This window comes from Oncorhynchus kisutch, linkage group LG3 (genome assembly GCF_002021735.2).
Source record: "Oncorhynchus kisutch isolate 150728-3 linkage group LG3, Okis_V2, whole genome shotgun sequence".
In the NCBI taxonomy this organism is placed as follows: domain Eukaryota; kingdom Metazoa; phylum Chordata; class Actinopteri; order Salmoniformes; family Salmonidae; genus Oncorhynchus; species Oncorhynchus kisutch.
In genome coordinates, this window is record NC_034176.2 from 211,532 (window position 1) to 224,655 (window position 13,124).

The following is a 13,124-nucleotide window of genomic DNA, read 5'->3' on the forward strand; positions in this document are numbered from 1 at the left end:
TGATGGCGCTGGGCAGACGGGTAGCTCAGGCGGCGCTGGGCAGACTGGCGACTCTGATGGCGCTGGGCAGACGGGAAGCTCTGGCGCCTCTGGAATGAGGGGCGGAAGCTCTGGTAGCGTCGAACAGGCGGGAGACTCCGGCAGCGCCGGAGAGGAGAAAGTCTCTGGCGCCTCTGGACTGAGGTGTCCTAGCGCCTCTGGACTGAGGGGCTCTGGCGCCTCTGGTAGCACCGGATAGGCGGGAGCACCTGTGTTGATGGGACGGAGTGACAGCCTGGTGCGGGGAGCCGGCACTGGTGGTACCGGGCCGGGGACACGCACCTCCGGGTGAGTGCAAGGAACAGGACACACCGGGTTGTGAAGGTGTACTGGAGACCTGGTGTGTATAGCCGGCATCAAATCCCCCAGAACTCCAACACACGGTTCAGGCTGAGTACGAGGAACTGACACAGGTGGCATCGAACAGCTAACACTCTCCTCAGGGCGAATGCTGTGCATACTATGCCAAACCAACAGCTTTCTCTCAACTCTGTCCAATACATCCTCAACACTCTCAGACTCAGCACTCAGCTTCGCCGACAGCTCCAATTCCATCCATGGCTCCTTACGGTAAACAGGGGGAGTTGGCTCAGGTCTGACTCCTGACTCTGCCACACTCTCCCTGTGCCCCCCAAGACATTTTTGGGGCTGCCTCTCGGGCTTCCAGCCGCTCTGCCGTGCTAGCTCCTCATAATGCCGCCTCTCTGCTGTCGCTGCCTCCAGCTCGGCTTTGGGGCGGCAATATTCCCCTGGCTCTGCCCAGGGTCCTTTCCCGTCAAGGATCTCCTCCCAAGTCCATTTCTCCAAATAGTGCAGCCTCTCCCACTGCTGCTGTTGCTGCTGCCTCTGTTGCTTCTCCTGCTGCTGCCTTTGCTGCTGCTGCTGTTGCTCCTGCTGCACCTGTCGCTTCTCCTGCTGCTGCTGTTGCTGCTGCCTCTGTTTACCACGCCGCTTGGTCCTTGGTTGGTGGGTGATTCTGTGAGGGTTTTCTTCTGGTGAAAGAGAGGCGGACCTAAATGCAGCGTGGTTAGTTTTGTACATCTTTAATAAAGATGAAAATACAAATCTACAAAACAAGAAACGTGAAAAAACCGAAACAGTCCTATCTGGTGCCACAAACACAAAGACAGGAACAATCACCCACACAAAACAGGCTACCTAAATATGGTTCCCAATCAGAGACAATGACTAACACCTGCCTCTGATTGAGAACCATATCAGGCCAAACATAGAAATAGACAAACCAGACACACAACATAGAATGCCCACCCAACTCACGTCCTGACCAACACTAAAACAAGAAAAACACACAAGAACGATGGTCAGAACGTGACAGAAACAGGCAGGTTAAAACAGAACATGTCATCCCTGTTGAAATATGTGGAAACAGGCAATGTTAAAGCAGAACATGTCGTCCCTGTTGAACTATGTGGAAACAGGGGGGTTAAAACAGAACATGTCATCCCTGTTGAACTAAAGTGGGGCAAAAAAGTATTTAGTCAGCCACCAATTGTGCAAGTTCTCCCACTTAAAAAGATCAGAGAGGCCTGTAATTTTCATCATAGGTACACTTCAACTATGACAGACAAAATGAGAAAAAAAATCGGAAAATCACATTGTAGGATTTTTTATGAATTTATTTGCAAATTATGGTGGAAAATAAGCATTTGGTCACCTACATTTATCCAGGTAGACTCGTTGAGAACAAGTTCTCATTTACAACTGTGACTTGGCCAAGATAAAGCAAAGCAAAGCAGTTCGACACATACAACAACACGGAATGGAATAAACAAACATACAGTCAATAATACAGTAGAAAAAGTCTATATACAGTGTGTGCAAAGGAGGTAAGGTAAGGGAGGTAAGGCAATGAATAAGCCATAGTGGCGAAGTAGTTATAATATACCAATTTAACACTGGAGTGATAGATGTGCAGAAGATGAATGTACAAGTAGAGATACTGGGGTGCAAAGGAGCAAGATAAATAAATAAATACAGTATGGGGATGAGGTAGTTGGATGGGCTATTTACAGATTAATTATGTACAGGTGCAGTGATCTGTGAGCTGCTCTGAAAGCTGGTGCTTAAAGCTTAGTGAGGGAGATGTGAGTCTCCCGCTTCAGTGATTTTTGCAGTTTGTTCCAGTCATTGGCAGCAGAGAACTGGAAGGAAAGGCGACCAAAAGAGGGAAAGGCGGCCAAAAGAGGAATTGGCTTTGGGGGTGACCAGTGAGATATACCTGCTGGAGCGCGTGCTAAGGGTGGGTCTGCTATGGTGACCAGTGAGCTGAGATAATTTGGGGCTTTATCTAGCTTGTAGATGACCTGGAGCCAGTGGGTTTGGCGACAAGTATAAAGCAAGGGCCAGCCAATGAGAGCGTACAGGTCGCAATGGTGGGTAGTATAAGGGGCTTTGGTGACAAAACGGATGGCACTGTGATAGACTGCATCCAATTTGTTGAGTAGAGTGTTGGAGGCTATTTTGTAGATGACATCACCGAAGTCGAGAATCTGTATAATGGTCAGTTTCACGAGGGTATGTTTGGCGGCATGAGTGAAGGATGCTTTGTTTGCAAAATAGGAAGCAGATTTTAGATGTAATTTTGGATTGGAGATGCTTAATGTGAGTCTGGAAGGAGAGTTTACAGTCTAGCCAGACACCTAGGTATTTGTACTTGTCCACATATTCTAAGTCAAAACCGTCCAGAGTAGTGGTGCTGGACGGGTGGTCAGGTGGGGGCAGCGATCGGTTGAAGACTATGCATTTAGTTTTGCATGCATTTAAGAGCAGTTGGAGGCCACGGAAGGAGAGTTGTATGGCATTGAAGCTCGTCTGGAGGTTAGTTAACACAGTGTCCAAAGAAGGGCCAGATGTATACAGAATGGTGTCGTCTGCGTAGAGGTGGATCAGAGAATCACCCGCAGCAAGAGCAACATCATTGATGTATACAGAGAAGAGAGTCAGCCCGAGAATTGAACCCTGTGGCACCCTCAGAGAGAGTGCCAGAGGCCCGGACAACAGGCCCTCTAATTTCACACACTGAACTCTATCAGAGAAATAGATGGTGAACCAGGTGAGGAAGTCATTTGAGAAACCAAGGCTGTTGAGTCTGCCGCTAAAAATGTGGTGATTGACAGAGTCGAAAGCCTTGTCCAGGTCGATGAATACGGCTGCACAGTAATGTCTCTTATCGATGGCAGTTATGATATCGTTTAGGACCTTGAGCGTGGCTGAGGTGCACCCATGATCAGCTCGGATACCAGATTACATAGTGGAGAAGGTACGGTGGGATTCGAAATGGTCGGTAATCTGTTTGTTACCTTGGCTTTTGAAGACCTTAGAAAGGCAGGTTCGGATAGATATAGGTCTGTAACAGTTTGGGTCTAGAGTGTCTCCCCCTTTGAAGAGGGGGATTATCGCGGCAACTTTTCAATCTTTGGGATCTCAGACGATACGAAAGAGCGGTTGAACAGGCTGTGGTTACAACAACTTCGGCAGATAATTGGCAGCTCTTTCAGAACATCAGCTATCTGGATTTGGGTGAAGGAGAAATGGGGAGGCTTGGGCAAGTTGCTGTGGGGGGTGCAGGGCAGTTGACCGGGGTAGTCAGGTGGAAAGCATGGCCAGCCGTAGAAAAATGCTTACATGTCATCCCTGTTATACTATGTGGATACAGGCAGGGTTACAGCAGAACATTTCGTGCCTGTTTAACTGTGTGGATACAGGCAGGGTTACATTAGAACATGTCATCCCTGTTGTACTATCTTGCTGTCCTGAAGTGTTGCATAATCTCTTGGTCTGACTGGCATTCCTCTGCATGACTTCCAGTGATATCAGAGCTGTGGACTTGGCAGGCAAGGGTCCGGTAGCGTGAAGGAATCTGCTTCAGTGGATGTTTCATTGATATTCACTAGTGGCTGAAATGCAAGTGAAAAGAGCAGGGTGTCTTGGCACAATGATATCTTTGTATTGGTTCGTTGTTGTGTTGCTCTCGTGGTCTGTCTGTATGTTTTGGGAAAGCACACAGTCTTTCTCTAGGAGCACGGCTTTCCCAACACACAGTCTTTCTCTGGGAGCAGGGCTTTCCCAACCCACAGTCTTTCTCTAGGAGCATGGCTTTCCCAACAGTCTTTCTCTAGGAGCATGGCTTTCCCAACAGTCTTTCTCTAGGAGCACGGCTTTCCCAACAGTCTTTCTCTAGTAGCATGGCTTTCCCAACACAGTCTTTCTCTAGTAGCATGGCTTTCCCAACACAGTCTTTCTCTAGGATCACAGCTTTCTCAACACAGTCTTTCTCTAGGAGCATGGCTTTCCCAACAGTCTTTCTCTAGGAGCATGGCTTTCCCAACAGTCTTTCTCTGGGAGCACGGCTTTCCTAACAGTCTTTCTCTGGGAGCACGGCTTTCTCTCGGAGCACGACAGTCTTTCTCTGGGAGCATGGCTTTCCCAACACAGTCTTTCTCTCGGATCATGGCTTTCCCAACACCGTCTTTCTCTAGGAGCATGGCTTTCCCAACAGTCTTTCTCTAGGAGCACGGCTTTCCCAACACCGTCTTTCTCTGGGAGCATGGCTTTCCCAACAGTATTTGTCTAGGAGCATGGCTTTCCCAACAGTCTTTCTCTAGGAGCATGGCTTTCCCAACAGTCTTTCTCTAGTAGCATGACTTTCCCAACACAGTCTTTCTCTAGTAGCATGGCTTTCCCAACACAGTCTTTATCTAGAGCATGGCTTTCCCAACACAGTCTTTCTCTAGGATCACAGCTTTCTCAACACAGTCTTTCTCTAGGAGCATGGCTTTCCCAACAGTCTTTCTCTAGGAGCATGGCTTTCCCAACAGTCTTTCTCTGGGAGCACGGCTTTCCTAACAGTCTTTCTCTGGGAGCACGGCTTTCTCTCGGACCACGACAGTCTTTCTCTGGGAGCATGGCTTTCCCAACACAGTCTTTCTCTCGGATCATGGCTTTCCCAACACCGTCTTTCTCTAGGAGCATGGCTTTCCCAACACAGTCTTTCTCTAGGAGCACGGCTTTCCCAACAGTCTTTCTCTAGGACCATGGCTTTCCCAACAGTCTTTCTCTAGGAGCATGGTTTTCCCAGCAGTCTTTCTCTAGGAGCATGGCTTTCCCAACACACAGTCTTTCTCTAGGAGCATGGCTTTCCCAACAGTCTTTCTCTAGGAGCATGGCTTTCCCAGCAGTCTTTCTCTAGGAGCATGGCTTTCCCAACACACAGTCTTTCTCTGGGAGCATGGCTTTCCCAACACACAGTCTTTCTCCCGGAGCACGGCTTTCCTAACACAGTCTTTCTCTAGATCACAGCTTTCTCAACACAGTCTTTCTCTTGAGCATGGCTTTCCCAACAGTCTTTCTCTGGGAGCACGGCTTTCCCAACAGTATTTCTTTTGGAGCACGGCTTTCCCAACAGTCTTTCTCTGGGAGCACAGCTTTCCCAACAGTCTTTCTCTGGGAGCATGGCTTTCCCAACACCGTCTTTCTCTGGGAGCACGGCTTTCCCAACACAGTCTTTCTCTAGGAGCATGGCTTTCCCAACAGTCTTTCTCTAGGAGCATGGCTTTCCCAACAGTCTTTCTCTCGGAGCACGGCTTTCCCAACAGTCTTTCTCTAGGAGCACGGCTTTCCCAACACATAGCCTTTCTCTAGGAGCATGGCTTTCCCAACACACAGTCTTTCTCTCAGAGCACGGCTTTCCCAACACAGAGTGTTCCTAGAGAAATACATTATTCACCATTTTAATAATGATGGAACATGTACAATATGTTCCACCAGAGACTGCATTGTTAGTACTATAGGGATCACTGGTAACCAGCTATCACCAACCAACCATATCACATGTGCGTGTGCATTTTGTGTGCACGTGTGTGTGTGTGCTACATAGAACTAATGGGAAAGGCACTATTCTCTTTATCAACAGGCTGTTCAGTTCAACTTCTGACTACCAATACTTGTCACCGACACCACTTGTTGTAAGTGTCTATAGTCATGTGATCCATGTTAAACACATCTGAAGAGGGCTAGTGTTGAAAAGTAGTATTTATATTTCAGTCTTTTTGATATCCTTTTTATGAGTCTTTTTTATGTGGGCACTGATGCTTGACTAAATATTCAAATTAGAAAACAAGGGAGAAAGAAAGCGAAGCTTTCTTGTTTAGAATGGGCAGTTTGTGAAACATTTCCTAATTCTTAATGAGGGACTCATGGCACTATGCCAAGCTGGGGGACCAATGAAATGGGCTCTATTAGGTGGGAGAGGGGGCAGAGGGGAGGGGTAAGGGGGCTGACTGGGTGACCAATGGAGAGGGTTTCTATTTGAGCTGTGGAGGGGACAGAGGGGAGGGGGGCTGGCTGTGGGGGACTGGGGGACCCCCTCACCCTCCCTCTACCTGGGTCTTAGAGAGCTCCAGTAGGGACAGAGGACAGACGACAGTAACTTTCCCACAGAGGTGTAGCTGTTGATTTATCTGTGGATGGTTCCCACCTGCACTCCTTCTGGGACCTAGTTTGATAACCCTAACCTTTTGGACAGTTGGGTTAGCTAACCATTACCCTTGGACAGTTGGGGGTGAAAAGTTACAGAGATGTCTGAGAACAACAACAACAACCACGAAGAGAAGGAGAAGGAAAGGGATGGAGAGAAGGAGAAGGAGAGGGATGGAGAGGAGAAAGTGTGGGATGGAGAGAAGGATGAGGACTGGAATGAGGAAAGGGATGAGGTTCTTGTTAGGATTCCTCCACCTCCACCTCAAGTGGTCAGAGTTGGCCAGCTGGCCCCAGGGGCCAAGATGAATGGGTTAGGAGATGAGGGAAAAACCAACCTGGATGGGCAGCAGCCTGTAAGCCGTAGTATCTTCCCTTTCTCTCCAGTCTCTCCAGCGGGCGAGAGGATCCGCATTATGCTGGGAGAGGATGATGATGGACCGTCACCACCTCAACTCTTCACTGAGCTGGATGAGCTGCTCTCTGTGGATGGGCAGGAGATGGAGTGGAAGGAGACAGCCAGGTAGGATGTCTAACTCTAACCCTAACCTAACTAATAGTCAGGTAGGACGTCTTATAGCCCATAACCTTCATTAGATTCATTAAATATAACATTTAACGATTCAAAGTAAAGCATAGTATATTGAGTTTATTTTTTAAAGTTAATACAATCCATTTATTGGACACCTAAAAAGATGAGTAATAAATTCCTACGTTTTGGGTGGTGTTGGGCCTCTGCCAGATACAGGCTGGTTCCAACATGCCAGATGAACACTGGTGTCAACATGGTAAATAAACACTGGTGTCAACATGGTAAATAAACACTGGTGTCAACATGCCAGATGAACACTATTGTCAACATGGTAGATAAACACTGGTGTCAAAATGGTAGATAAACACTGGTGTCAACATGGTAGATAAACACTGGTGTCAACATGGTAGATAAACACTGGTGTCAACATGGTAGATAAACACTGGTGTCAACATGCCAGATGAACACTATTGTCAACATGGTAGATAAACACTGGTGTCAAAATGGTAGATAAACACTGGTGTCAACATGGTAGATAAACACTGGTGTCAACATGGTAGATAAACACTGGTGTCAACATGGTAGATAAACACTGGTGTCAACATGCCAGATGAACACTATTGTCAACATGGTAGATAAACACTGGTGTCAACATGGTAGATAAACACTGGTGTCAAAATGGTAGATAAACACTGGTGTCAACATGCCAGATGAACACTATTGTCAACATGGTAGATAAACACTGGTGTCAACATGGTAGATAAACACTGGTGTCAAGGTGGTAGATAAACACTGGTGTCAACATGGTAGATAAACACTGGTGTCAGGATGGTAGATAAACACTGGTGTCAACATGGTAGATAAACACTGGTGTCAACATGGTAGATAAACACTGATGTCAGGATGGTAGATAAACACTGGTGTCAGGATGGTAGATAAACACTTGTGTCAACATGGTAGATAAACACTGGTGTCAGGATGGTATATAAACACTGGTGTCAGGATGGTAGATAAACACTGGTGTCAACATGGTAGATAAACATTGGTGTCAACATGGTAGATAAACACTGGTGTCAGGATGGTAGCTTAAACACTGGTGTCAGGATGGTAGCTTAAACACTGGTGTCAACATGGTAGGTAAACACTGGTGTCAGGATGGTAGATAAACATTGGTGTCAGGATGGTAGATAAACACTGGTGTCAACATGGTAGATAAACACTGGTGTCAGGATGGTAGCTTAAACACTGGTGTCAACATGGTAGATAAACACTGGTGTCAGGATGGTAGATAAACACTGGTGTCAAGGTGGTAGATAAACACAGGTGTCAACATGGTAGATACGAACTGGTATCAATATGGTAGATAAACACTGGTGTCAAGATGGTAGATAAACACTGGTGTCAAGATGGTAGCTAAACCATGGTGCCAACATGCTAAAGAGGGCAGGTCTACTAGCATACTAAGTACATTTTCTACCTTCTTCTTCTTCTTATTCTTTCTACCTTATACCTTCTTATCCACTAGATGTCAACAGTCTTTGGAAATTGTTTCAGGCTTGTATTCTAATAAATTAGGGATTAAGACCAGTCTGAATGAGTGGACCCTGATGTGTTACAAAGCTTTTTCATGCGCAATCCTGAGAGAGTGCATTTCTTGTTTACCTTTTATAATGACGACGTTATTGTCCCCTTTAAATATTATAGATCATTTAGGCTAAAAACAACCTGCGGATTGAATATCAACCTAATTTGACATGTTTCTATGAACTTTACGGATACAATTAGGATTTTTTGTCTGGCTGTTTTGACTGCGTTTGAGCCTGTGGATTACAGAAGAAAATGCGCGAGGGATTAAGGGATTAATTTTATCTCTATTTCTGAGTTTTGTAACGCTTCTGCTTGGCTGGTTACTGTTTGTAATAATTTCGTAAGGTATGCTTTCGCCGTAAAGCATTTTTTAAATTTGACACCGTGGTTGGATTCACAAGAAGTTAATCTTTAAACCTATGTAAAATATGTTTTGTTTTCTGAATTTTTATAATGGGTATTTCTATATTTGAATTTAACGCTCTGCAATCTCACTGGATGTTGGCCAGATGGGACGCCACCGACGCTACCCTAGAGAGGCTACCCTAGAGACGCTACCCTAGAGACGCTACCCTAGAGACGCTACCCTAGAGACGCTACCCTAGAGACGCTACCCTAGAGACGCTACCCTAGAGACGCTACCCTAGAGACGCTACCCTAGAGAGGTTAAGAAATGTAATTTGATTAATGTTATGGTGTTTCTATTCCAAGAAAAATGAAAAATGAAACCCCCATTTTTCTGGAAAATATGGTGCTGTACAACGTAACCAGTCGGGAGTAGCTACTGTACTAGAGCAAAATAATCCTAACATTTCCACACCCTAATTGTAGGCTAACCAATACCCAAACAGAGATTCAGTGAAAATAAAAATCTCATTGATTTATCAATACCAGTCCCTATGCTTGTTTTAGAGCGGCGAAAAACGGTGCTGAAATAGTTGACCACATATCATTCAGGGATATTTATTCCCATAGTAATTAATAATGGATTCATAATTAAATAAACATCTGCATTACAATTGCATTTTTTGTTGGGGCAAATCTGGTCTTAGAGTACTTAAAACAATGCATTTGGTAGATTCGGTAAGATGGACTCACTGACGGTTGAAGATGATAAGCGATCGTCAAAGGCAATCAACACCACTCTAATCAGTCAGACAGTTAAAAACGTGTGTGGACTGGTCTAGGCTACCAGGTGACTGCAAGTGAAGAGCAAAATTATCCTAACATTTCCAAATAAAAATCTGACTGATTTATCAAGACCAGTCCCCATGCTCTGTCATTCAGTGATATTTATTCCCTATTGTCCTGCTGATGGTGGAAATAAACATCTGCAGTTTGTTATTTAGAATAATGTATTTCTGTTTTTAGAGGGGAGAAACCAAAAGCCCACCATGCCTATTTTTGGGAAAATCGTCAGTCCACATGTCAAATGAAATTCCCCCACTTGTATTTACCCAAGGTGGCAGGTAGCCTAGTGGTTAGAGCGTTAGGCCAGTAACCGAAAGATTGCTAGATAAAATCCCTGAGCTGACATGGTAAACATGTCATTCTGCCCCTGAACAAGGCAGTTAACCCACTGTTCCTAGGCAGTCATTGTAAATAAATGCAATCCCCCTATCGGGATAAGTGTCATCAACAACCGATGAATAGCATAGCGCTACATACAATAAATATTACTATAAATTAATGAAATCACAAGTGCAATATAGGAAAACACAGTTTAGCCTTTTGTTAATCCACCTGTCGTGTCAGATTTTGATATTATGCTTTACAGCGAAAGCAATCCAAGCGTTTGTGTAAGTTTATCGATCACACGATAAAAACATTAAGTACATTTAGCATCAGGTAGCTCGGTCACGAAAATCAGAAAAGCAATCAAATTACTAGTTTACCTTTGATGATCTTCGGATGTTTTCACTCACAAGACTCCCATTTACACAACAAATGTTCCGTTTGTTCCATAAAGATGATTTTTATATCCAAAATACCTCCGTTTGTTTGTCGTGTTATGTTCAGAAATCCACAGGAAAGAGCGGTCAAGACAACGCAGATGAAAATTCCAAATAGTTTACATTATGTCCACAGAAACTTGTCAAACTTTTTTAATAATCAATCCTCAGGTTGTTTTTAAAATATAAAATCGCTAATATATCAACCGCAAATGTCTTTCACAGTAGGAGAGGGAAAGGAAATGGCTGTCCGAATTCTGTTGCGCAAGAAAAACTCATGTGACCACTTGACGCGATGTTATCGTTCTGGCTCATTTTTTCAAAATAAAAGCCTGAAACTATGTCTGAAGACTGTTGACACCTTGAGGAAGCGATAGGAAAAGGAATCTGTTTCCTATCCCTTTAAATCCAGCAAAGGGAAGCTATGGGACATGGAGTTTTCAAAATAGAAGCCACTTCCTGTTTAGATTTTCCTCAGGGTTTCACCTACAATATCAGTTCTGTTATGCTCACAGACAATATTTTGACAGTTTTGGAAACTTTAGAGTGACTTGCCTGTTTAAATAAAAAAAAGTTAGCTCAACTCCATGACCACTGACAATTGTTGTTGTTGCCTGATGCAGGACTCTTGTGCCAGAGGAGAGACTCTCAGACTGAAAACACCTCCATTAATTGCCACAGTTTAGACTACCGATAGATCAGTGTTCTAACTCCCCCTCGAAGGTAGTGTGGTGCAATGACAGAATGGCACCATAAATTCTTAACTTTTAAAATAAGAACCACTGTACATCCACTGAGCGCTGCTTGTTGTCCTCAGAACTCCAAATGTAGAGACATACTAACTCTATAAGCGTTTTGATGCTTTAAAGGCGAGCTCGAGCAGACGGCTCAGGAGACGTAGCCAGGATGCATCTCTGACAGCACTTGTCATACTCCTTCACATAATGCTCCATCTTGGGCCAGAATAAATGTTGCCTTGCCAAATTAAGAGTTCTAGCTTGACCTTGGTGGCCAGCAAGGTCATGCACACCACTCAATGCTTTATCCTTCATACTTTTGGGCAGCACATACTGATGTGTCTTTTGTTTGCTCAAAGGGTCATTTGTCACCCTGTAAAGCACTCCATCTTCGACCCTGAGCTTTTCCCACTGCTTGATGTGTGCAAGGCTTTGTGAATTAAATCTATCCGTCTCTCGTCTTGAAGGCCGTCTTTTGCGTTTGACAAACATGATAGCCCTTGAAATTGTAGGCTCCGCTGAAGCTCCTCGAAAGACATCGCAGGAAGGGAGTCTTGGCCTGGAGATATGAGTTGTTGCACAGACTGCACTAACTGAACCGCTTGAGCTTCAGTCGCTACATCCCACTAATTATAGACTTCACAGATCGCCTTCACTACTGCAGAGACACAGGTTAAAGGACAGCTGTCGGACTGATTTCCAGAGATTTTCCCAGCTTGTTTTTTCACTATGTGACTCTGGACCTTCAAGCGAAACACATCTTGCTTCCCATCTTCTCCTATAGCATCGGCTTCAACAAGCAGACTGCCATAGTTCTCACTGATCAACCTGTGACTAACTAACTTGGCAAATGGGTCCCTACTGAGGGTGTCAGCCACAATGTTCTTTGTCCCTTCGATATGCTTTAGATCGAATGAGTAGGGAGTCAATGTAGCTACCCAGCATTGTTCACAGGGAGTCAATGTAGCTACCCAGCATTGCTCACAGGGAGTCAATGTAGCTACCCAGCATTGCTCTCAGGGAGCCAATGTAGCTGCCCAGCATTGTTCACAGGGAGTCAATGTAGCTACCCAGCATTGCTCACAGGGAGTCAATGTAGCTACCCAGCATTGTTCACAGGGAGTCAATGTAGCTACCCAGCATTGCTCTCAGGGAGCCAATGTAGCTACCCAGCGTTGCTCTCAGGGAGTCAATGTAGCTACCCAGCATTGTTTACAGGGAGTCAATGTAGCTACCCAGCATTGTTCACAGGGAGCCAATGTAGCTACCCAGCATTGCTCTCAGGGAGTCAATGTAGCTACCCAGCATTGTTCACAGGGAGCCAATGTAGCTACCCAGCGTTGCTCTCAGGGAGTCAATGTAGCTACCTAGCATTGTTTACAGGGAGTCAATGTAGCTACCCAGCATTGCTCTCAGGGAGCCAATGTAGCTACCCAGCATTGTTCACAGGGAGCCAATGTAGCTACCCAGCGTTGCTCGCAGGCGTCGGGTTTTGGTTTAGTCATTAAGTACATGAGGAGATTATTATCAGATCAAACTGAAAATGAATGTCCCTTGAGCCAGTGGCTAAAATGTTCACACACAGTACATTTCAAGGCCAAAAACTTGAGTGTGTGCACAGGAAGAGTGGCTTGGCAATAGCAGAACAGTTTGAAATTAAATGTTGATTGTAGAATATAATTCCTAGGAAGGATTTGACCCTTCATACTTAGGGCATCCTTCCTACTTAGGGCATGCACAGATCTTTCTCCATTAGATCCTTCATCTTTGATTTCACATCCA

General features: G+C 45.1%; 1 protein-coding gene across 5 annotated transcripts in view; it reads left to right on the plus strand.

Moving 5' to 3' along the window:
• The window catches only part of slc4a4a (solute carrier family 4 member 4a), a 355,296-nt gene that overhangs the window by 159,797 nt on the left and 182,375 nt on the right, over positions 1 to 13,124 (plus strand). For all 5 annotated transcript variants that reach the window (XM_031816387.1, XM_031816383.1, XM_031816385.1 and 2 more), the window contains one exon: positions 6,922 to 7,057. In XM_031816387.1, the coding sequence (XP_031672247.1) occupies positions 6,922 to 7,057 (136 nt within the window). The remainder of the gene's footprint in view (positions 1 to 6,921; positions 7,058 to 13,124) is intronic.